Below are 26,372 nucleotides of genomic sequence, written 5' to 3'. Positions count from 1 at the left end.
TCTCCCTACCATCAACACTGGTCTCAGTCTGACCGAGGTCTCTCTCCCAACCATCAACACTGCTCTCAGTCTGACCGAGGTCTCTCTCCCAACCATCAACACTGGTCTCAGTCTGACAAGGTCTCTCTCCCAACCATCAACACTGGTCTCAGTCTGACGAGGTCTCTCTCCCTACCATCAACACTGGTCTCAGTCTGACCAAGGTCTCTCTCCCTACCATCAACACTGGTCTCAGTCTGACCGAGGTCTCTCTCCCTACCATCAACACTGGTCTCAGTCTGACCGAGGTCTCTCTCCCTACCATCAACACTGGTCTCAGTCTGACCGAGGTCTCTCTCCCTACCATCAACACTGGTCTCAGTCTGACTGAGGTCTCTCTCCCTACCATCAACACTGGTCTCAGTCTGACGAGGTCTCTCTCCCAACCATCAACACTGCTCTCAGTCTGACCGAGGTCTCTCTCCCTACCATCAACACTGGTCTCAGTCAGTCTCTCTCCCAACCATCAACACTGGTCTCAGTCTGACGAGGTCTCTCTCCCTACCATCAACACTGGTCTCAGTCTGACTGAGGTCTCTCTCCCAACCATCAACACTGGTCTCAGTCTGACCGAGGTCTCTCTCCCAACCATCAACACTGCTCTCAGTCTGACCGAGGTCTCTCTCCCAACCATCAACACTGGTCTCAGTCTGACCGAGGTCTCTCTCCCAACCATCAACACTGGTCTCAGTCTGACCAGGTCTCTCTCCCTACCATCAACACTGGTCTCAGTCTGACTGAGGTCTCTCTCCCAACCATCAACACTGCTCTCAGTCTGACCGAGGTCTCTCTCCCAACCATCAACACTGGTCTCAGTCTGACGAGGTCTCTCTCCCTACCATCAACACTGGTCTCAGTCTGACTGAGGTCTCTCTCCCAACCATCAACACTGCTCTCAGTCTGACCGAGGTCTCTCTCCCAACCATCAACACTGGTCTCAGTCTGACCGAGGTCTCTCTCCCTACCATCAACACTGGTCTCAGTCTGACCGAGGTCTCTCTCCCAACCATCAACACTGCTCTCAGTCTGACCGAGGTCTCTCTCCCAACCATCAACACTGGTCTCAGTCTGAAGAGGTCTCTCTCCCTACCATCAACACTGGTCTCAGTCTGACTGAGGTCTCTCTCCCAACCATCAACACTGGTCTCAGTCTGACCGAGGTCTCTCTCCCTACCATCAACACTGGTCTCCAGTCTGACCGAGGTCTCTCTCCCTACCATCAACACTGGTCTCAGTCTGACCGAGGTCTCTCTCCCAACCATCAACACTGGTCTCAGTCTGAAGAGGTCTCTCTCCCTACCATCAACACTGGTCTCAGTCTGACTGAGGTCTCTCTCCCAACCATCAACACTGGTCTCAGTCTGACCGAGGTCTCTCTCCCAACCATCAACACTGCTCTCAGTCTGACCGAGGTCTCTCTCCCAACCATCAACACTGGTCTCAGTCTGACGAGGTCTCTCTCCCTACCATCAACACTGGTCTCAGTCTGACTGAGGTCTCTCTCCCTACCATCAACACTGGTCTCAGTCTGACCGAGGTCTCTCTCCCTACCATCAACACTGGTCTCAGTCTGACCGAGGTCTCTCTCCCTACCATCAACACTGGTCTCAGTCTGACCAAGGTCTCTCTCCCAACCATCCATCAGTCACTGTCTCTCTCACCATCAACACTGGTCTCAGTCTGACCAAGGTCTCTCTCCCAACCATCAACACTGGTCTCAGTCTGACCGAGGTCTCTCTCCCAACCATCAACACTGGTCTCAGTCTGACTGAGGTCTCTCTCCCAACCATCAACACTGGTCTCAGTCTGACCGAGGCCTCTCTCCCTTCCATCAACACTGGTCTCAGTCTGACCGAGGTCTCTCTCCCTACCATCAACACTGGTCTCAGTCTGACCGAGGTCTCTCTCCCAACCATCAACACTGGTCTCAGTCTGACCGAGGTCTCTCTCCCAACCATCAACACTGGTCTCAGTCTGTCTCTCTCCCAACCATCAACACTGGTCTCAGTCTGACGAGGTCTCTCTCCCAACCATCAACACTGGTCTCAGTCTGACCGAGGTCTCTCTCCCTACCATCAACACTGGTCTCAGTCTGACCGAGGTCTCTCTCCCTACCATCAACACTGGTCTCAGTCATCCCTACCATCACACTGGTCTCAGTCTGACCGAGGTCTCTCTCCCTACCATCAACACTGGTCTCAGTCTGACCAGGTCTCTCTCCCAACCATCAACACTGGTCTCAGTCTGACCGAGTCTCTCTCCCTACCATCAACACTGGTCTCCAGTCTGACCAAGGTCTCTCTCCCTACCATCAACACTGGTCTCTCAGTCTGACCGAGTCTCTCTCCCAACCATCAACACTGGTCTCAGTCTGACCGAGGTCTCTCTCCCAACCATCAACACTGGTCTCAGTCTGACATGAGGTCTCTCTCCCTACCATCAACACTGGTCTCAGTCTCAGTCTGACCGAGGTCTCTCTCCCTACCATCAACACTGGTCTCAGTCTGACCGAGGTCTCTCTCCCAACCATCAACACTGGTCTCTCAGTCTGACCGAGGTCTCTCTCCCAACCATCAACACTGGTCTCAGTCTGACCACAGGTCTCTCTCTCCCAACCATCAACACTGGTCTCACTGGTCTCCCAGTCTGACCAAGGTCTCTCTCCCAACCATCAACACTGGTCTCAGTCTGACCAAGGTCTCTCTCCCTACCATCAACACTGGTCTCAGTCTGACCGAGGTCTCTCTCCCTACCATCAACACTGGTCTCAGTCTGACCGAGGTCTCTCTCCCAACCATCAACACTGGTCTCAGTCTGACCGAGGTCTCTCTCCCTACCATCAACACTGGTCTCAGTCTGACCGAGGTCTCTCTCCCAACCATCAACACTGGTCTCAGTCTGACTGAGGTCTCTCTCCCAACCATCAACACTGGTCTCAGTCTGACCGAGGTCTCTCTCCCTACCATCAACACTGGTCTCAGTCTGACCGAGGTCTCTCTCCCAACCATCAACACTGGTCTCAGTCTGACCGAGGTCTCTCTCCCTACCATCAACACTGGTCTCAGTCTGACCGAGGTCTCTCTCCCTACCATCAACACTGGTCTCAGTCTGACCGAGGTCTCTCTCCCTACCATCAACACTGGTCTCAGTCTGACCGAGGTCTCTCTCCCTACCATCAACACTGGTCTCAGTCTGACCGAGGTCTCTCTCCCAACCATCAACACTGGTCTCAGTCTGACCGAGGTCTCTCTCCCTACCATCAACACTGGTCTCAGTCTGACCGAGGTCTCTCTCCCTACCATCAACACTGGTCTCAGTCTGACGAGGTCTCTCTCCCAACCATCAACACTGCTCTCAGTCTGACCGAGGTCTCTCTCCCAACCATCAACACTGGTCTCAGTCTGACCAAGGTCTCTCTCCCAACCATCAACACTGGTCTCAGTCTGACGAGGTCTCTCTCCCTTCCATCAACACTGGTCTCAGTCTGACCAAGGTCTCTCTCCCTACCATCAACACTGGTCTCAGTCTGACCGAGGTCTCTCTCCCAACCATCAACACTGGTCTCAGTCTGACCGAGGTCTCTCTCCCTACCATCAACACTGGTCTCAGTCTGACGAGGTCTCTCCCAACCATCAACACTGCTCTCAGTCTGACCGAGGTCTCTCTCCCAACCATCAACACTGGTCTCAGTCTGACTGAGGTCTCTCTCCCTACCATCAACACTGGTCTCATCAGTCTGACCGAGGTCTCTCTCCCTACCATCAACACTGGTCTCAGTCTGACGAGGTCTCTCTCCCAACCATCAACACTGCTCTCAGTCTGACCGAGGTCTCTCTCCCAACCATCAACACTGGTCTCAGTCTGACCGAGGTCTCTCTCCCTTCCATCAACACTGGTCTCAGTCTAGGTCTCTCTCCCTACCATCAACACTGGTCTCAGTCTGACCGAGGTCTCTCTCCCAACCATCAACACTGGTCTCAGTCTGACTGAGGTCTCTCTCCCTACCATCAACACTGGTCTCATCAGTCTGACCGAGGTCTCTCTCCCTACCATCAACACTGGTCTCAGTCTGACGAGGTCTCTCTCCCAACCATCAACACTGCTCTCAGTCTGACCGAGGTCTCTCTCCCAACCATCAACACTGGCGAGGAAAAGAGGAGACAACGTAGCCTCATCAGCGTCAAATCATGAACAGTGTGAGTATAATACACATAGTGGTTCTCAATACAGAACCAGAGTGTCTATTTTTCCTTAATAACAGTTAGTCTGTTTAATAGTTACAGTATTTTGAATAACAATCATGTTGTGTTACTTGTGTTACTCTGCCTCTTTTAAATACCTTTCCAGGGTTCCCTGGTTAAATTGCTTCTCATGGCGTTTTCACATGCATATCCAGGGTGCCCTGATGCTTTAACACCATAGAATATACAAGCAGGTGCTGTGGCATCAGATTTCTCTGACTAGCCAATGAAGTCACATTCTCTTCTATTCTCTTCTATTGTATTCTAGTCTATATAATCATTTTCAATTAGATTAAATTCTGTTCTAGTTTCCCAGTGTATGTTTTTACATACCTAGGATGCTCTGTGAAAATGTATGTGGGTTACAACTAGATCAATTATCTAACATCCAGCCAGCTCCAAATAAGCAGTTACTCACCAATCTACTCAGGACAAGGCAAACCTCGAGATTTCCAAGAGCAGCATGCTTCTCCAAAAGTCCATTCCTTTGGGAAAATATATAATGAATCAATTTGAATGAGAACTTGTTTGTCCGGGATTGAGTTATGTTCACTCTCTGTAAAGCTGGGGAAAATAACCTATCCTACAGCGCGATCAATGTCAAAAGAAGAAGAAACCAAAAAAAGGGTAATTGTAGGCGAACTCCGACCTAGGTCTTGACTTCAGACCATCAGATAAATAACGACTGTTGAAGGGGCATAATGATAATTTGATTTGACAGTTGATTAGGCCTAACCCCCGTGACCCGTTTGTGATGTTGCACCCGAAAATCACTTAGTTTGCGCAGCGCTGCCCTCAACGGAGTCCCGTCTATTCTCTCTCCCCGTCTCCGCAACACTGAACGCACCAAGAGGTTTCTCACCAGTGCTGTGACGTCACAATGACCATTACAAGATGACGCCACATGAGACGATTGTCGTTTGGTTAATCCCCCCTGCATGCGCATTTAGTTCTGTTATTGGAATCCGGTCCGGTCTGGAAAATGTGAGCAAATCCGGTAATCTCTACTCAATCGTCACCTGTTTTTATTAATATAAAAAATGTGAATTAGGCACTCTTCCAGAATATTTTACAAACCTCATAGAGGAGTATCCTCCTACCCATGTTTCTTCTTCAATAAGTGTTACTGAATAATAAAGACGTATTCAACCTTTCAGAAAACGACTATTCAGTGTTATTTAGGGAGATAACTCAGATTATTTCCAGATGCACTTGGACAGATGCAGGTCACCGAGGCAACCTATTGGAGAGAGAGAAAAATACTGATGAAGGGATGTCTATAAATGGATCTATCTGAAAATAATTGGACAATATCTGTCATAGACCCAGTTGTGTCTGTCTGTCAGCTTTAACAGGCAGCTAGAACAGACTGCTAAAACGGGCACATACTGCTCTTTGCTTAAAAGTATGTGGTACATTTTCACAACTCTTTATACAACACTCAAAACAGATCATTAAAAAGGCAAAGTAAATTTTCAAATTGGCTGAAAACAACACACAAAATCATAGTAACTTTTTCACCAAACCTAATCAGTGTTTAATCTAGAAATGCATATTTCACATTGAAATACATGTTCATATAAAGTAATTGCCTTTCACAATACAATCCTCACATTACTTTTATATTATCTTCTTTGTAAAAAAAAATGTAAAATTGCTCTTATTAATTGATGATCACGTAAATGTTTGGTTAACCTATAGATTTGACAGTTAAACTGGTTTGTCTACTACATGTGAGAACTGCATAAAGAAAATGTATGTCTGTAAAGTATAAACAAAAATGATGATATAAACTTGAATGTACTACTGTGATGACTGTTATGATTTTACTTTACAGTAATTAAAAGAAAATCTGATATTGCCAAGATTTTTGTATATTTTATTAGGATCCCCGTTCGCTGTTTGCGAAGCAGCAGCTACTCTTCCTGGGGTCCACATGAAACATGACATAATACAGAACATTAATAGACAACAGCTCAAGGACAGAACTGCATCAATTATGATTATTTTTTACAAAAGGCACAAGTAGCCTACATATCAATACAAACTATCTAGGTCCAATAGGGGAGAGGCGTTGTGCTGTGAGGTGTTGCTTTATCTGTTTTTTTAAAAAACAACAGGTTTGCTGTTCATTTGAGCAATATGGGATGGAATGGAGTTCCATGCAATAATGGCTCTATATAATACTGTACGCTTTCTTAAATCTGTTCTGGATTTGTGGACTGTGAAAAGACCCCTGGTGGCATGTCTGGTGGGGTAAGTGTGTGTTTGTCAGAGCTGTATGTATGTTGACTATGTTTCTTATAAAAAGAAGAAGTGATGCAGTCAGTCTCTCCTCAACTCTTAACCAAGAGAGACTGGCATGCATAGTATTTATATCAGCCCTCTGACTACAATGAAGAGCAAGACATGCTGCTCTGTTCTGGGCCAATTGCAGTTTAAGGATCCACCCCTTTTTTTCAAATGACATACCCAAATCTAAACATGCATTTAAAAAACAAAATTGTACCATCATCTTTGAAATGCAAGAGAAAGGCCATAATGTATTATTCCAGCCCAGTTGCAATTTAGATGTTGGCCACTAGATGACAGCAGTGTATGTGCTAAGTTTTAGACTGATCCAATAAACCATTGCATTTGCACTGTTCAAAATTTTGTATCAAGACTGCCCAAATGTGCCTAATTGGTTTATTAATAACTTTTCAAGTTAATAACTGTGCACTATCCTCAAACAATAGCATGGTATTATTTCACTGTAATAGCTACTGTAAATTGGACAGTGCAGTTAGATTAACAAGAATTTAAGAATTCTGCCAATATCAGATATGTCTATGTCCTGGGAAATGTTCTTGTAACATACAACGTCATGCTAATCACATTAGTTCAACCGTCCAGAGGGTGGGACACCGATTTGTAGAGATCCTTAAAGAGAGAGAGGTACATCTGGAGACACGGCTGGTATCAGAACCCAAATCTCTAGCTGCCAGTATAAAGAATAAAGCACAGATTGTTCTATGAAACACACCTGTTCACACACACATGGAAACACATGCACACACACACACACACACACACACACACACACACACACACACACACACACACACACACACACACACACACACACACACACACACACACACACACACACACACACACACACACACACACACACACCTGTTCACTGTAGCAGCTTTGAAGAAACAGATCAAAGTTTCTACCCTAATGACAGCACTTAGAAGAACACAAAGACTCTTCACTTCTTTCCGACCAATTTTATTTATTTATTTTATTTCACCTTTATTGAACCAGGTAGGCAAGTTGAGAACAAGTTCTCATTTACAATTGCGACCTGGCCAAGATAAAGCAAAGCAGTTCGACACATACAACAACACAGAGTTACACATGGAGTAAAACAAACATACAGACAATAATATAGTAGAAAAATAAGTCTATATACGATGTGAGAAAATGAGGTGAGATAATTGAGGTAAAGGCAAAAGAAAGGCCACAGTGGTGAAGTAAATACAATATAGAAAGTAAAACACTGGAATGGTAGATTTGCAGTGGAAGAATGTGCAAAGTAGAGATATAAATAATGCAAAGGAGCAAAAAAATAAATACAGTAGGGAAAGAGGTAGTTGTTTGGGCTAAATTATAGATGGGCTATGTACAGGTGCAGTAATCTGTGAGCTGCTCTGACAGCTGGTGCTTAAAGCTAGTGAGGGAGATAAGTGTTTCCAGTTACAGAGATTTTTGTAGTTCGTTCCAGTCATTGGCAGCAGAGAACTGGAAGGAGAGGCGGCCAATGGAAAAATTGGTTTTGGGATGACCAGAGAGATATACCTGCTGGAGCGGGTGCTACAGGTGGGTGCTGCTATGGTGACCAGCGAGCTGAGATAAGGGGGGACTTTACCTAGCAGGGTCTTGTAGATGACCTGGAGCCAGTGGGTTTGGCGACGAGTATGAAGCGAGGGCCAGCCAACGAGAGCGTACAGGTCGCAGTGGTGGGTAGTATATGGGGCTTTGGTGACAAAACGGATGGCACTGTGATAGACTGCATCCAATTTATTGAGTAGGGTATTGGAAGCTATTTTGTAAATGACATCGCCGAAGTCGAGGATTGGTAGGATGGTTAGTTTTACGAGGTTATGTTTGGCAGCATGAGTGAAGGATGCTTTGTTTTGCGAAATAGGAAGCCAATTCTAGATTTAACTTTGGATTGGAGATGTTTGATGTGAGTGTGGAAGGAGAGTTTACAGTCTAACCAGACATCTAGGTATTTGTAGTTGTCCACATATTCTATGTCAGAAGCGTCCAGAGTAGTGATGCTGGACCGGTGGGAAGGTGCAGGCAGCGATCGGTTGAAGAGCATGCATTTAGTTTTACTTTTGAGAGTCGGCCCGAGAATTGAACCCTGTGGCACCCCCATTGAGACTGCCAGAGGCCCCTCCGTTTTGACACACTGAACTCTATCAGAGAAGTAGTTGGTGAACCAGGCGAGGCAATCATTTGAGAAACCAAGGCTATCGAGTCTGCCGATGAGGATGTGGTGATTGACAGGGTTGAAAGCCTTGGCCAGGTCAATTAATGAATATGGTTGCACAGTATTGTTTCTTATCGATGGCGGTTAAGATATCGTTTAGGACCTTGAGCGTGGCTGAGGTGTACCCATGACCAGCTCTGAAACCATATTGCATAGCGGAGAAGGTGCGGTGGGATTCGAAATGGTCGGTAATCTGTTTGTTGACTTGGCATCTGAAGACCTTAGAAAGGCAGGGTAGGATAAATATAGGTCTGTAGCAGTTTGGGTCAAGAGTGTCCCCCCCCCTTTGAAGAGGGGGATGACCGCAGCTGCTTTCCAGTCTTTGGGAATCTCAGACGACACGAAAGAGAGGTTGAACAGGCTAGTAATAGGGGTTGCAACAATTTCGGCAGATCATTTTAGAAAGAAAGGGTCCAGATTGTCTAGCCTGGCTAATTTGTAGGGGTCCAGATTTTGCCGCTCTTTCAGAATATCAGATGACTGGATTTGAGAGAAGGAGAAATGGGGAAGGCTTGGGCGAGTTGCTGTACAGTGCAGTTGACCGGGGTAGCCAGGTGAAAAACATGGCCAGCTGTGGAAAAATGCTTATTGAAATTCTCATTTATAGTGCATTTATCAGTGGTGACAGAGTTTCCTATCCTCAGTGCAGTGGGAGGTGTTCTTATTCTCCATGGACTTTACAGTGTCCCAGAACTATTTTGAGTTTGTGTTGCAGGAAGCAAATTTCTGCTTGAAAAATCTATCCTTGGCTTTTCTAACTGTCTGTGTATATTGGTTTCTGACTTCCCTGAAAAGTTGCATATCACGGGGGCTGTTCGATGCTAATGCAGCATGCCATAGGATGTTTTTGTGTTGGTTAAGGGCAGTCAGGTTCGGAGAGAACCAAGGGCTATATCTGTTTCTGATTCTAAATTTCTTGAATGGGGCATGCTTATTTAATAAGATGGTGAGGAAGGCATTTTTTTAAATAACCAGGCATCCTCTACTGACGGGATGAGGTCAATATCCTTCCAGGATACCTGTACCAGGTCGATTAGAAAGGCCGCTGAAGTGTTTCAGGGAGCGTTTGACAGTGATGAGTGTTCATTCCAACTCACTAACACACTCACAGGTCACACAACATTACTGAATTAACTCTTGACCCCTCACCATTATCGATCACCACTTAGCTGACAGCTCTAATTAACAAAACACCTAGGAATGCACTCACTGCCTTATCTAAAACACCCCAGAGCTAAGTTTTGTCAGTTCAACCATAGGTTAACGACCCTATCTGCTTACTTTATCCACAACTCATTCCTCTCTGCCTAGTTGGAATGGTGTTCATTAACTTTAATTACTCCTTGTCCGTGTCACACAATCCCTTCTTATGAACTCATATTATTAATCAGATATAATAAAACAGAGTATAAGTTTACTTAGTTACAGTTCCATTTAAAATTAGAATATTGTTTAGTCATTTATTCATAATATTCCTAACAGTGGTCTTCCTAAGCCAGGATTCATACACGGCTAGGACATCCGGGTTGGCAGAGAGTCCTAAGGCAGTGAATAAAACAAACTTAGGGAGGCGGCTTAACCAAGGCTATTACGGTTACAGAAGTCATCAAAAGAGAACGCATGGAGAATAGGAGTGGAGCTAGGCACGGCAGGGCCTGGATTCACCTCTACATCACCAGAGGAACAGAGGAGGAGTAGAATAAGGGTACGGCTAAAAGCTATGAGAATTGGTCGTCTAGGACGTCTGGAACAGAGAGTAAAAGGAGGTTTCTGGGGGCAATAAAATAGCTTCAAGGTATAATGTACAGACAAAGGTATCGTAGGATGTGAATACAGTGGAGGTAAACCTAGGCATTGAGTGATGATGAGAGAGATATTGTCTCTAGAAACATCATTGAAACCAGGTGATGTCATCGCATGTGTGGGTGGTGGAACTGAGAGGTTGGATAAGGTATAATGAGCAGGGCTAGAGGCTCTACAGCAAAATAAGCCAATAAACACTAACCAGAACAGCAATGGGCAAGGCATATTGACATTAAGGAGAGGCATGCTTAGCCGAGTGATCATAAGGGTCCAGTGAGTAGTGAGGTTGGTTGGGGTCACGGCGATTCAGACAGCTAGCCGTGCCATGGGTAGCAAGCTGGCAGAGGATGGAGGTCTGTTTTTAGCCACCTCGTGCGTTTCCGTTGGTAGATTAGTGAGGTTCCGTATGGTAGAGGGGACCAATCCAATTGGCAAAATAGATACAGTTATAGTGACCCAAGAAAATTGTCCGATAGACCTATTCAGATAGCAGCCGATAAGACAGTTAACGATTAGCGGGCCGCAGATGGGCATTCAGGTTACGTCGCGACGGAGGGGCCAGTTGGATAACTCCCTCGGGCAGATAACGTCGGTAGTCCAGTCGTGAAGGCCTGGTGGGGCTCCGCATCGGGTGATTGTAGCCCAGGAGAGGCTGATAGAACTTTTTCGAGCTAAAGGATAGCTGATGACCACCAACCGTAGTTACCTGAATACTAACGTTAGCTAGTAAACTGGCTAGCTTCTGGCTAGCTTCTGGCTAGCGTCAGGCTAGCTTCTATTGAGGTATATGGGGTATGGATCGAATACCTCTACGTAGGGGGTGGTCTGGAGGTGGGCTATTCCCCCTGTCCTTAATTGGGAAAGGCGTACTACTAGCGCCCGGCCTCGACAACATCCGGTGAAATTGCAGAGCGCAAAATTAAAAATACAACATTTGTAATATTAAACATTCATGAAAATACAAGTGTTATACATCGGTTAAAAGCTTAAAGGCTTTACAGCGAAAGCATACCATGCGATTATCTGAGGACAGCGCCCGCGTACAAAAGCATTAAAAACATTTTCCTACCAAGCAGAGGCATCACGAAAGTCAGAAATAGCGATAAATTAAATCACTTACCTTTGAAGTTCTCCTTCAGTTTGCAATCCAAAGGGTCCCAGCTACATCACAATTGGTGGTTTTGTTCGAAAAAATCCTTCTTTTATGTCCCAAAAAGTCAGTTTAGTTGACACGCTTCATTCAATAATCCACCAGTTTCCCTCGTTCAAAATGCATACAAAATGAATTCCAAACGTTACCAATAAACTTCATCCAAACAAGTCAAATAACATTTCTAATCAATCCTTAGGTACCCTAATATGTAAATAAATGATAACATTTAACGGTTTCGGAAACTTTAGAGTGTTTTCTATCCAATACTACATATCCTAGCTTCTGGGCCTGAGTAAAAGGCAGTTTACTTTGGGCACCTGATTCATCCAAACTTCTGAATAGCCAAAGAAGTTTTAAGTTGGAAAAATGGGTTATTTTTCAAATACCTGAAACAGTTTTTTCATGTAACCTTGAGCCATAATCATTATACTTAATTCTAATAAAATAACATGTACAGTACCAGTCAAAAGTTGACACACCTACTCCTTCAAGGGTTTGTCTTTATATTTTACGATTTTCTACATCGTAGAATAATAGTGAAGACATAAAACTATTAAATAACACATATGGAATCATGTAGTAACCCCCCTAAATGTTACAAATCAAAATATATTTGAGATTTTAGATTCTTCAAAGTTGCCACCTGTAAGACAGCTTTGCACACTCTTGTCATTCTCTCAACCAGCTTCATAAAGACTGCTTTTCCAAAAGTATTGAAGGAGTTCCCACATATGCTGAGCACTTATTGGCTGCTTTTCCTTCACTTTACAGTCTAACTCATCCCAAACCATTTCAATTGGGTTGAGGTCGGGTGATTGTGGAGGCCAGGTCATCTGATACAGCACTCCATCACTCTCATTCTTGGTCAAATAGCCCTTACACAGCCTGGAGATGTTTTTGGTCCTGTTGAAAAACAAACAATAGTCCCACTAAGCGCAAACCAGTTGGGATGGTATATCGCTGCAGAATACTGTGGTAGCCATGCTGGTTAAATGTGCCTTAAATTCTAAATAAATCACTATAAGTGTCACCAGCAAAGCACCCCCACACCATCACACCTCCTCCTCCATGCTTCACGGTGGGAACCACACATGCGGAGATCATCCGTTCACCTACTCTTCTGGGGTGGCAGGGTAGCCTCGTGGATAGAGTGTTGGACTAGTAACCATAAAGGTTGCAAGTTCAAATCCCTGAGCTGACAAGATACTAATCTGTTGTTCTGCCCCTGAACAGGCAGTTAACCCACTGTTTGACCCATTGCTCATGTTTCCTGGCCCAAGCAAGTATCTTCTTCTTATTGGTGTTCTTTAGTCGTGGTTTCTTTGCAGCAATTCGACCATGAAGGCCTGATTCACGCAGTCTCCTCTGAACAGTTGATGTTGAGATGTGTCTGTTACTTGAACTCTGTGAAGTAGTTATTTGTGTTGCAATCTGAGCTGCAGTTAACTGTAATGAATTTATCCTTTGCAGCAGAGGTCACTCTGGATCTTCCTTTCCTGTGGCAGTCCTCATGAGAGACAGTTTCATCATAGCTCTTGGTTGTTGCAACTGCACTTGAAGAAAGTTCTTGAAATGTTCCAGATTGACTGACCTTCATGTCTTAAAGTAATGAACTGTCATTTCTCTTTACTTATTTGAGCTGTTCTTGCTATAATATGGACTTGGTCTTTAACCAAATAGGGCTATCTTCTGTATACCACCCATACCTTGTCACAACAAAACTGATTGGCTCAAATGCATAAGAAGGAAGGAAATTCCACAAATGAACTTTTAACAAGACACACCTGTTAATTGAAATTACAATCCAGGTGACAACCTCGTGAAGCTGGTTGAGAGCATGCCAAGAGGGTGCAAAGCTGTCAACAAGGCAAAGGGTGGCTTTGAAGAATCTCTAATATAACACTGATTTGTTTAACAACTTTTTTGGTTACTACATGATTCCATGTGTTATTTCATAGTTTTGATGTCTTCACTATTATTCTACAGTGTAGAAAATAGTACAAATAAAGAAAAAGCCTTGAATGAGTAGGTGTGTCCAAACATTTGACTGGTACTGTATATTAATCTGCATATCTAAGTATACCTCATGAGCTGTTTGTATCCTCCTGACAGGGGGTTATTAACAAAATTAAAAATGCTTCTCTGCATCTCTGATAAAATCTGGGTAAAAAAAACATAAAGGAATGTGAGTCTTATTCAGTACATTTAGTTATTGCTTGCTTTTGTATAGTCTATCAACCTTGCCAACAGGCATGCCAGCTAAGATAGTTAGACAAGCTAGATACTAACTTGTTTGTTAGCCTGAAATGGCTTCTTTGTATCTAGTTATGAGGTTGGGAGATCAGAAACATATCTGGGCTAGCTAAAACCAACCTTATAAAATTACTATAGGTGGCTAGTAGTATTATATAGAAACAACAAATATATATTTTTTAAGCAGGACAAATCTGTAGGGGCACGTGCCCCTGTGCCCCATATGGGGATTATGCCTCTGCCTCTTCTCATCCATTTCCTTTTATGTCCCATTTCATCATGCAACTATACTGAGCACCCTTGTGTAGATTGATCTTAAAATAGATGTTATTTCTTCTTGTATTCAATGGAATCACTCTGCTTGGCACCTGATTTCACACGGAGCCGCACATCAATCACACAGAATAGGAGAGGGTAGGGATTCATTCAGACTGGGGAATTTACACAGCTAGAAGACCCAGTTCAGGTGCTTTGTTGTGGTGAATGCAATGATCAGACTGGTTCCACCAGGCCAGTGAATGTGCAACACAGTCTCTATATTGCATTGTAAAATACAAAGACAGTAAATTACATTCATTCATGCTATTCCCTCAGTCGATTGGTGATTGACAACCCCGTCTTGCACATTCTAGAAAGAAACAAGAGGCATCGATTGCAGTTCATTGTTCAGATATGCGGTAAAATAAAACTGGGATTATCATAAAGTCTGTGTGTTTCCATTACTGGAAAATGTTCAACAGAATGGTACTAAGTAAAAGTGTGACAACAACCACAGACTAGAACTCACTCAGGCACCAACACACACAGCAAACAAATCAAGCTTCTGCAAAGGATAACAGAAAAGACAACACTCTAAAAAGGAAATCATGATTAGTGACTGAAAACACCTGTCCTTATACTCTCTAGGGCAGTCTCTGCTGTCCTCTGGTGACAGGGGGAACCATGACAACGAGTTGAAGACCAACAGATTATATCATAAATGTGAACAAGTATAAAAAGTCACATACTATTTATTTAGTATTTACATATTTCCTAATCTGGTTCTCTTCTCTGCTCCTGGGTTCTCCCTCACCACATCACAGTTAAGCGTGTTGGATGCTTATCTCTTCATATCCTATATACTGTCCAATCGTGGGATTTGTGTGATGCTCTATACTTGGCATCTATGTGTTCCGGTCCTACTCTCCTTAAGTGGATTTTGGGCCTTTCTTTCGCCTGCTTAGTATGTCCGTCGTTAACGGGATGTGCGTATGTCTTTTTAGTACATAATGTGGTCTGGGGCCTCATTTATAAACGTTGCATAGGCACAAAAGAATGCGTACACCACTTTCTAAGCACACTTTGGAATTTAGATTTATAAAAATCTAACTTGACGGAAGAATGTGTGGTCCTCCACGGACACTTTGACCCATACGTACGCACATGACCTGGCGAAATGAGAAACTGCGACTCCGTTGGAAGAAGGATGAATTTCGAGAAACGCTTTGAAATTGATACCATTGTGTAAAATAAATCGAAACATTACCTCTCACGTATTATAGATGAAGAGTTCCCTGGAGTGCACACAAAAATAACACACAAAAATGTAGGTTAATAAATACAAACGGAGATATCTGTTTTTGCAAAATAACCCCTCAAATATGTTGTACAGTTTAATCGGGAATCATATTTATTTGGATCTGTAATTATTAAACAATACTTGCATGTTATGAAATATATTCTCATAAATAATAAGGTGAACAGTAAGACAAATTACGTTTAAAATGATGCAGTTTTCGATGCCTCAGTCGGGCACATACGAGCGCACAGTTTTATACAGTATATTGTTATCACATGTTCTTTGCACATAACTGTCAATGTGATAATGGCCCTGCCACTGTCAGTTACAATCAGGGTAATTACCACACCTGAAGGTGTTACGCAATTGGGTAGCTTTGACAATCAAACGGGTGGGTATAAAAAGGCATGAAATTATAATGCGTAATGACGCACAACGGCTGCTTTGGCACTGTTGGAAGATTTGACGAATGGAAGAATTCGGAGAGAGTGAATTTTCAGAGACCAGCTAGATTTACTGGGCGATGGTGAGTGGCTTATGAGCCGGTTCCAATTACCAAGAGTTGTTCTCTGGATCTCTGTGCTGTAGTGGGTCCAGCATTACAGAGAAACACCCGCAGAAACCAAGCCGTGCCAGTCCCACTTCAACTCCTTGGCAACCTCGTTAATAGCGTCGATGGTGTCTCTTTGCGTTTGCAGGACTGCATCTGCATGGCCGCTGGAGGGTTGTGACGCATGAGGTGCAGTGGAGACGCCGGGGCTGGGCGCACTCAGCGCCTGCGCAACTGCATCACCACCGACCCCGCTGGAAAACTCTGCGACTAAAAACAATAGAACATGCCAATTGTTTGTGTAAATGCTTAAACTACTTGAATGCATTTGGTTTACTCTTTTCAAACGAGGGGATACTACTTTTCAAACGTGGGGCGGCAGCGTAGCCTAGTGGTTAGAGCGTTGGACTAGTAACCGGAAGGTTCAAACCCTGGAGCTGACAAGGTACAAATCTGTCGTTCTGCCCCTGAACACTGTTCCCAGGCCGTCACTTGCCTGGTTAAATAAAAATAAAATAAAAAAATCTGGTGCGTATAGCGTGTCCCACTCCCCACAGGAGGGAATCCCTTATAACAACAAGTCGCTCATCAAGGGGGTTGAACTACGGTGTCCCCGATTCCCCGCCCGTGGCGCAAACTTTTTGTAACTTTTTGTAAGGCCTGCAATTTGTAAGGCCTGCAATTACGTCGGGCCAGGTCGTACTTATTTCTGAGGGTCCGACCTTCTGAGACAGCAGCAATCACAGCGTCCGCCACATGCTGCCACTCGCCTTTTAGGCATTTGTAATGCCCACACTGTGTCCACCAAACAAATGTTTTCTTGCTCCAACAACTTCCATCTCGCACTGGGTGAAATTTCTTTAGCCTTTCTGGCGGGATATTGTTAGAATTGCGTCAATTCAAATATGGTATCGGGATAAATATGACAATGAGTCACCGATTGTATACTATGTATTTTTTATTAGCTAAGCAATAAGTGGTAAATGCAATTTTCGTATATACGGGCTCTCTGTCCCACCCCGCAGGGCAAAACAGAGAACTGACCTGTTCCTGACAAAGATATTATAATAAACCCTGATGACAGTAGTAGTTCCGGCTTCCGAGCCGGCCTGTCAGCGTAGAGACTGGGCGTGGTTTAAACTTGCTCAGCCTATTGCAGGCGCTCAGGCGGATCCCCGCCTCTTGGCGCTTCTGTTGATAGATGTAACTGTTGCTGTGAAGAACATCCATGCGCTCATGCTCCATACCGTTATCTCGCACCTGGCTCCTGTTATCCAACAAAAGACCGCTTGTTCTCGCAACACCCCGCTCTGAATGTGCCCCCCCCCCAACTCATTGAACAGTTCCTGTCTTCATGCTACTCTGTATTTTTCCATCATGAGAAAGGCCCATGGTCCTGAGACTGTTAACACTGTTTCAAGTCAGCTATGTTGCATGACACATACATACACCCACACAAGCCAACAGCAGATAACATTCAATCATATATATGGTAATGGCTATAATGTAAAACACATAAACCTCATAATATGCAGTCCAGTATGGACAAATATTAATTGAGGGCGTTTCACTGCCTATTCATGGGCGTTAAATGGTGCGACAAGACATTCGCTCACGTGCACCAAATTTCGAGTTGATTGTGATTTATAAAGAGAAACCGTTGTGAGACGTGCGTGCGCACTGTGTTATAAATCAGAATATTTTTGTACATACGGGAATCCTCCGCACTGTTTTATGAGGTCCCTGGTCCTATTTTCCATTTGAGGATTTTGAAACAGATTTCATGTCAGTCAGAGGATTTTGAAGCAGAAAACCAGGTCTGTGTTCTCCAGCATGACTAGAAAGCAGAGGATGTGTACCAAATTACACCCTATACCCTATGTACATGCCCCTATACCCCATGTACACACGTCCCTGTACCCTACGTACTCGCCCTGTACCCTACGTACTCGCCCTGTACCCTACGGAAACACCTAGATACCCTACGTACACGCCCCTGTACCCTACGGAAACACCCAGATACCCTACGTACACGCCCCTGTACCCTACGGAAACACCCTATACCCTACGGAAACACCCAGATACCCTACGTACACGCCCCTGTACCCTACGTACACGCCACCTGTACCCTACGTACATGCCCTATAACCTACGGAAACACGACCCAATACCCTACGGAAACACCCTATACCCTACGGAAACACCCAGATACCCTACGTACACGCCCCTGTACCCTACGGAAACACCCTGTACCCTACGGAAACACCCCGATACCCTACGTACACGCCCTATAACCTACGGAAACACCCCCCGATACCCTACGGAAACACCCCGATACCCTACGTACACGCCCTATAACCCACGGAAACACCCCTGTACCCTACGTACACGCCCCTGTACCCTACGTACACGCCCTGTAACCTACGGAAACGCCCCTGTACCCTACGTACACACCCTATAACCTACGGAAACACCCCTGTACCCTACGTACACGCCCCTGTACCCTACGTACACGCCCCTGTACCCTACGTACACGCCCTGTACCCTACGTACACGCCCTATAACCTACGGAAACACCCCTGTACCCTACGTACACACCCTATAACCTACGGAAACACCCCTGTACCCTACGTACACACCCTATAACCTACGGAAACACCCCTGTACCCTACGTACACGCCCCTGTACCCTACGTACACGCCCTATAACCTACGGAAACACCCCTGTACCCTACGTACACGCCCCTGTACCCTACGTACACGCCCTATAACCTACGGAAACACCCCTGTACCCTACGTACACGCCCCCTATAACCTACGGAAACACCCCTGTACCCTACGTACACGCCCTATAACCTACGGAAACACCCCTGTACCCTACGTACACGCCCTATAACCTACGGAAACACCCCTGTACCCTACGTACACGCCCTATAACCTACGGAAACACCCCTGTACCCTACGTACACGCCCTATAACCTACGGAAACACCCCTGTACCCTACGTACACACCCTATAACCTACGGAAACACCCCGATACCCTACGTACACGCCCTGTACCCTACGTACACGCCCTGTACCCTATGTACACGCCCTGTACCCTACGGAAACACCCCGATACCCTACGTACACGCCCTGTACCCTATGTACACGCCCTGTACCCTACGGAAACACCTCTATATCCAATGTATACACCCCTATCCCCTACGTACATGCCCCTATACCCTACGCATACACCCCTATAGCCTTTGTATACACACCTATCCCCTACGTACATGCCCCTATACCCTACGCATACACCCCTATAGCCTTTGTATACACCCCTATACCCTATGTACATGCATCTATACCCTATGTACATACCCCTATACCCAGAGGCTGTTGGTCTCATCTATCGAGGGGCTCTGTCTGGGCATGGTCTACTGGGTTGCGGTAGCACAGGACAGAGACTGTGTATGTGTGTGACATGTCAGACTGTGTCAGTCAGCTGTGACTGTGCTAGCTGAGCTGAATCACATGGTCCATTGCCCCTGGCATCCTTCTGATGACACACACACACACACACACTAAAATGTGGTCTTCAATTTTATTTCAAAGATAACCGACAAGTGAGATGAGCTTGTACAGTAAGACATACAGAGAGAGCCTAGTTGGGGGCTTACTGTGCTGAACCAGCTACAAAAATGGGACATTTCGACATCTAGTGGATGTTGGTAATACTGCAGGACACCAAATGTAGACAGAAATGTACATTCTCATCATTTTCAAACAAAACATAATTTCACTATATATTCCAGTTCTATCATTTAGTCAGTGTACCATACAGTGGGAATGAGAATGTGTGTGTGTGCCAGTAGACTGCTAAGTAAGGAAATGAGAATCAACCCACTCATATAATATCCCTCAAATTCTTATCACTAAACACACACATCATTTCACACAGCATTGGACTCAGAATCAGAGGATAAGCGCAACTAGAAATGGGCTTGATTGAAATAGAGCTCGGCATTTAGCACAGTTACAGAGTTCAGGAAGAGCGAGAGAGAGAGTTAATGAAAGGTCTACAGTTTGTGGATGGACAGTCAAACTCAATGCATAGAGCTGAGTCTCTGTGCTGCGAGGAGATATGGAACACATGCCAACGATCAAGTCAATGTGAGAAGTGTTATTTGCAGAAAATGTGCAATTTTCTTGTGAATATAATTATGTGTTTAAAGTCAATTGGGCGATGAAAATACGAGTCCCAGGATAAAAGCACCACTTTACCTTGCCACCCAGTTGACCCCACACACGCCCAGACTCAAACACACAACCTGACCCCAGATCTGTTTTTACTTTAACCAACTCCTCTAGTCAGACTGCAGTTAAGGCACATACAGATCTGGCAACAGGCTTCCAAAGACATTCATACTGCTTTAGCAATAACCTGGGTCATATTCACTTGGCAACAAATGGAAGTAAACAGACTGAAACAGGGAGGGACTACCTGATCTTTTCCAATAAGAAAGGTTTGTTTTCTGTTGCAAAGCATTTCTCTACGGTTTGCATTTACGAACACAACCCAGGGCGGTTCAGTAAGACCCTGAGCATTTAGCTACACATTCTTCAGTTTAAGGACATTAAAGGGATTAGGGGTTAAATACCAGATGATTGGTCTAATGTGTTATTGTTCCTCGTGTAATGACATGGCTCATTTCTTCTAAGACCGTCAGCTTGAGGGGGAGGGGCCGACTTCAAAGTTCCCAAACATTATTACAGTATAATATAATATTATTACAGTATAATATAATATTACAGTTTAATATATATAGCTATTGGTTGACCTAACTGGTTTAATATATATAGCTATTAACTAACCTAGCTGGTTAAATCTACCTCCCCCACTAAAGCTTAAGCCTAATTTACACCTGGCCCTGACATGCATCCTTTGTTCTGATCTCGTCCATATTCTGATTGTGCCCACATTTTCAGACTTTGTCTACAAATGGTATTAAAATGTTATTCTTATCCGTCCACTGTGTCCGGACTCAGAATCAGAGGTGAATTAGCCTATACTACACGTTTTAAAGCTCCATGTACAAAGTTAAAGGTTGGATCAAACAATCAGATCGATACATGATTAAACAATACACTTGCATATGAAATTCTGTCGAATTTAAGCAATTCATTCTTTGGATTTACCAGACGTAGAAGCATAATCATGACTAAAATACACACTGTAACTATAAGAAGAGAAGGTGACAACAAATCAAAAGACTAGATACTCAGCAAATAACAATATTTATATTAACATCAGACCACAAACTATTTACACTTGTAGATACACTTCATAAAATATATATTGTAAACTGGGTGGTTCGAGCCCTGAATCCTGATTGGCTGACAGCCGTGGTATATCAGACATTAAACCATGGGTATGACAAAATATTTATTTTTACTGCTTTTTACATTTATTTTAACTAATTACATTGGTAACCAGTTTATAATAGCAATAAGGAACCTCAGGGATTTGTGATATATGGCCAATATACCACGGCTAAGGGCTGTGTCCAGGCACTCCACGTTGCATCGTGCATATGAATGACCCTAAACCATGGTATATTGGCCATATACCACACCCCTTTGACTCTTACTGCTTACTTATATTACATTTATGCAATAAATCACAAATATGAAAGTCTAAAAATAACCTTTCCCAAAGACAGGAACAGAGACATCAATAATACTGTTTTAGAGATATTCTGGCATTTACGGAGTGATCAGACAAACGGGAGAACCAGATCAATATCCTTCGGGAACGATCCAACTAGCTTTGGCAAATACAGCACAGGTCAGGAGGTTAGGAGGTCAGGGCTATAGAATAAATGAACAATTATCCTGCAATGATGCTTGTACTATGGGTGTTCTGATGCACTAGTCACTTCCGTGACAAACCAGGGAACACAATATAACAATGTACACTTCCACATCTCTTGAATATATCAAAGTAGGTTCAGCACACTATATTCAAAGCACCCCTGAGAGTTAGGGTACGATTTAATATCTTGTTGTAAGGTTCATCGCACGCACGCACGCACGCACGCACGCACGCACGCACGCACGCACGCACACACCTCAAGACAGGTGGAGGAGTCCGTACCCTACAGGTGAGGTGTACACCCCCAGATGTGGTACTGTTGTTAACAGAGTGGTACGTCTGAAGGGGTACCCCTGTCCTCCGCACACCCCTGAGACCCCCCCACCCAGACCCTCCAGACTGACACAAAGGGGGAACGGCAGCGAGGAGAACCCCGGGGGATAGAACCCCGACTTGGATCCATCACCTGCAGCGGAAATCTTGAGTTTTTCCACATCTGCCTCCTGCAGTCTCTTGGCTTTAGCCCGTCGGTTCTGGAACCAGATCTTGACCTGGGTCTCTGAGAGGGACAGGGAGGAGGAGAACTCAGCCCGCTCAGCGATGGACAGGTACTGTTTATGATGAAACTTCCTCTCCAGGGACAGGAGCTGGGAGGTGGTGAATGGGGTCCGGGGCTTCCTGTTGGTCTTGTGTTTCCTCAAGGAGGGATTGACCTGGTCTGGAGGGAGAGAGAGGGAGGTAAAGGGGGAGGGAAAGAGGGAGAGAAAGAGGGAGAGAGGGGATGAGGGAGAAAAGGAGGGAAAGAGGGAGGTAAAAGGGGAGGGAAAGAGGGAGAGAGGGAGAAACGGAAGTAGGGAGGGAAAGAGGGAGGGAGGGAAAGAGGGAGAAAAGGAGGGAGAGAGGGAGGTAAAATGGGAGGGAAAGAGGGAGAGAGGGAGAGAGGGAGAAAAGGAAGTAGGGAGGGAGAGAGGGATGTTTCAGTAAAGGTGTAATGAGTGTTTGTGGTATTTGTCAACACTCAATAGCCTAAACATGTCATTAATATACAGAAAGAGAACATTAATCAAAACACACTGAGTGTACAAACATTAAGAACACCTGCTCTTTCCATGACATAGACTGACGAGCTGAAAGCTATGAACACTTATTGATGTCACTTGTTAAATCCACTTCAAATCAGTGTAGATGAAGGGGAGGAGACAGGTTTAAGAAGGATTTTTAAGACTGGAGACAATTGGGAATTGGGAAGAATGGTCCACCACCCAAATGACATCCAGCCAACACAAAAGCATTGCTGTCAACATGGGCCAGCATCTCTCTGGAACGCTTTCTATACCTTGTCGAGTCCATGGCCTGACGAAATGTGGCTGTTCTGAGGGGGGGCAAAAAGAGGGGGTGCAACTCAATATTAGGAATATGTTCCTAATGTTCGGTATACTTAGTGTACATATACAAATACATGCATTAAGCCTTCTCCCCTGATGATATGCAGTGTATTGAATGATATTGATATGTAGATGGAATGGTATAAAACTACTGCACACTAAGACTTTTCCAATTCTATTTCAAAGTGATCTTATTTCCACATAGGCTACAACTTTAAAATAGAGTAGAAAACATAAATAACGGATATTTCCCGATAGATCAGCATGGGACAAAAATATACCAGGCCGTAGGCTATTCAATAACTCGTCTACAGTATAAGGTTGAGCACTTACTGAGCGCTGGAGACAACCTGCACCGCGGTGATATCCATGACGCACAGTCCCCTGGTTCCGACGTCTCCGATTTAACTGGCGAAGAAGACGGGTCAAAATTGTGAATAAAGTATTCTGGACTAGACGGCTGTCTGGACACCGATATAGAGTAATTCCCCAGGGGAGAGATTATCGTACCGCTGCCGCGTCTCCCTCCTTCGCTATGAGTCCTATCCAACATGATCGCTTCCACACTGAAAGGTAAAGGTGATAAAGGTGTTTTGCGCTCCTTAAACTGCCTCCGTGGAGGAGTGTCCTCGTAGGTTGAAAAGCCATCTTTCGAATCTACTGGAGAATTCATGCTTCAAGTAAACAACAACATGCGCATCTCAACTGTTGTCCGCGGAGTCAACAACAATTTCTCAAGCTCTGAAGTCTGTCTACTCTAAACTCATGAAAACGCTTGTTTAAAGTACTGGGACTTTCAACCAATTAAAACCCTGAAAAAAACTGGAGAGGCGGAAGGAGACTTGTGATTGGCCTGTGAGTTTGGGGGATTTGGGTGTGGTCCTGGGGGATCTTGAGGTTAAAGAGACCCTCGGGACACACTCCGCGTAAACACTAGGCCGGGTAAAAACGAGGCTAATTTACCGTTAACTGCGTGAGAAGGAGGATGTGGATGGAAAATGTCTGATAACTAGTTCATGCTTCATTTCCTCAATGAAGGCTATTCCTCCAAATATGTAGATTAGGCCTGCCTAACCCCATTTTCCCAGAATTAATTATATTATTTATATTTTAAGAATTAATATAATAAATAATATGCTACATTCAACAAATGAAGGACATGAATCAATGATGAAAAATAGCCCTTTGCCTTAGAAGTGAAAATAAAAAAATACTCTTTCAGTGCAGTAAATAGACAACAGGTTGGCTGACAACATCACGAAAATGATGCACAGCATCCATGGGGGGCTGAAAGCCTGTGCTGTTATGTATCTGAACCCGCCAGAAACAATGACAGAAAGCTGCCATAAGGAGGAGTCGAAGTTGACTCGTTTCAGCTTGTACGTACGAACGTAAGGACGGAGACAGATCCACAGACCACACCCGATTTCAATCATGGGAGTGTTTTTGCCAGGGTCAGCCCTGTGCTATCTCACTTGCAGACTAGTCCAGTGCTGCTGATAGGGAGCTGATTGTAGTGATATATTAGAGCTTGAGCCCCTGTCCTACAACTGTACCTCCCTCTCTGCTATTAGCTTAATGTGTGTGTGTGTATAGGCCTATGTTTCATCATAACTTGTCTCTGGGTGTCGGTCGGTGGCAGGAAGATAAAAGTGGATCAGAGAAACAACTTAAGTGTTGTGTTACCACTTCAACACAGTCAAAGGACACAGCTCTGGCTCTGTGGAGCCCTGAGTCTCTCTACTCATGTTGAAACTCGCTATGACCTTAAACATCACTTTGGTAGTCAATCACATTGGTAATCAATAAGAATTATGTCAGTCAACCAGGGTCCCAAATGGCACCCTATTCCCAATGCAGTGCATTACTTGCCCGATTGCAGGTTAGTAAATGACTGTCATATTACATTGTTGTAATTAACACCTTGTAATTAGGCGTGTGGAATCTGTCTCCTTTAAGCAGGATTTTTATAAGGGTAATGAAGGTAAATTACTGCCTTCCTGAGGTGTGTGGCGCCCGCTCACATTTGTCTCAGTCTATCATCACTTAGACTGAGCAGCGCTGTCAGGTTAGGGTGTGTGTGTGTGTGTGTGACTGTATAAAGTACCTGTAGGGCTGTGCATATGAAGAAACAGTAGATATACCAGCACAGAATAATAATAGTAATAATAATAATAAATATAATCTTCCAAGACAAAGCCTCTCTGTCCTGTAGAGATCATGGGTGGTATTCAAACAAAATCATTATCCGAAAACCTATAAATTATGCGTGGCCGCGCTCACACACACAAACACAAGCATGCATGCATGCACAAACAAACAAACAAACAAACAAACAAACAAACAAACAAACAAACAAACACACACAGACACACACACACAGATCCATAAAGGCCTAATGATGCAGAGGGGGGGAGGGGCTGACACCACCACACTAATCCTCAACTGATTACAGAGCACAGCCCAGACACACTGGAGGCACTTAAATAATGCCTGTGTGTGTGTGTGTGTGTGTGTGTGTGTGTGTGTGTGTGTGTGTGTGTGTGTGTGTGTGTGTGTGTGTGTGTGTGTGTGTGTGTGTGTGTGTGTGTGTGTGTGTGTGTGTGTTTACAGCAACACCAGCCCCAGCCTTATGGAAACACATGCAAATCAATTAAGAGTCTCTCTTTCATCCCTGCAGTTTCCCACTGTGATCTGTGTTTGTGTACGTGTGTGTTTGTTTAGGTGTGTGTGTCATAGTTTAGCTGGGTCAGGAGGAATAAGAGGAAGTGTATTCACGCCTCCAGAATAATTATAGTCGTTTAATGAGAAGAGGCAATTAGCTGGAAAGGCAGTGAAGAAGAGAGAAGAGCGTGAGGTTTATATCAGAGCACAAGAAAAGTTCACTGATGTTGACATCCTTAGATTCCACCCATTAGTCATCTCCTCTCCTCTCTTCCCTTCTTCTCTCCTCTTTCCTCTCCTCTCCTCTGATTCCTATCCCTGGTT

General features: G+C 44.6%; 1 protein-coding gene, 1 long non-coding RNA gene and 1 pseudogene across 5 annotated transcripts; 1 reads left to right on the top strand and 2 right to left on the bottom strand.

Moving 5' to 3' along the window:
• LOC118375492 (D(1) dopamine receptor-like) overlaps nt 1-5,132 on the bottom strand; it is a 32,058-nt pseudogene extending 26,926 nt beyond the window's left edge.
• A 10,765-nt stretch (nt 5,133-15,897) lies between these two features.
• LOC118373484 (uncharacterized) lies at nt 15,898-16,432 on the top strand. The gene is made up of 2 exons (XR_004823433.2): nt 15,898-16,119; nt 16,292-16,432. It is a non-coding gene; the product is annotated as an uncharacterized LOC118373484 (long non-coding RNA).
• A 3,289-nt stretch (nt 16,433-19,721) lies between these two features.
• Nucleotides 19,722-24,147, bottom strand: LOC118373483 (homeobox protein MSX-2-like). 4 transcript variants are annotated; one of them, XM_052515333.1, is made up of 4 exons: nt 23,895-24,147; nt 23,718-23,792; nt 23,336-23,371; nt 19,722-22,717 (listed from the first exon to the last, which is right to left on the bottom strand). In XM_052515333.1, exons 1-4 carry the CDS (start codon nt 24,055-24,057, stop codon nt 22,257-22,259), a joined length of 735 nt encoding a protein of 244 aa, XP_052371293.1. In that variant the 5' UTR covers nt 24,058-24,147; the 3' UTR covers nt 19,722-22,256. The 4 variants fall into 4 exon arrangements, with proteins under 4 accessions (XP_052371293.1, XP_052371291.1, XP_052371299.1 ...); XM_052515331.1 differs by having other exon boundaries at nt 23,718-24,147; XM_052515339.1 differs by lacking the exon at nt 23,336-23,371.
• Between the last annotated feature and the right edge of the window lie 2,225 nt (nt 24,148-26,372).

Source organism: Oncorhynchus keta, chromosome 4 (assembly GCF_023373465.1).
Source record: "Oncorhynchus keta strain PuntledgeMale-10-30-2019 chromosome 4, Oket_V2, whole genome shotgun sequence".
Taxonomy (NCBI): Eukaryota; Metazoa; Chordata; class Actinopteri; order Salmoniformes; family Salmonidae; genus Oncorhynchus; species Oncorhynchus keta.
Note: the sequence above shows the minus strand (reverse complement) of the source record. Positions and strands in the feature narration are given on the sequence as shown.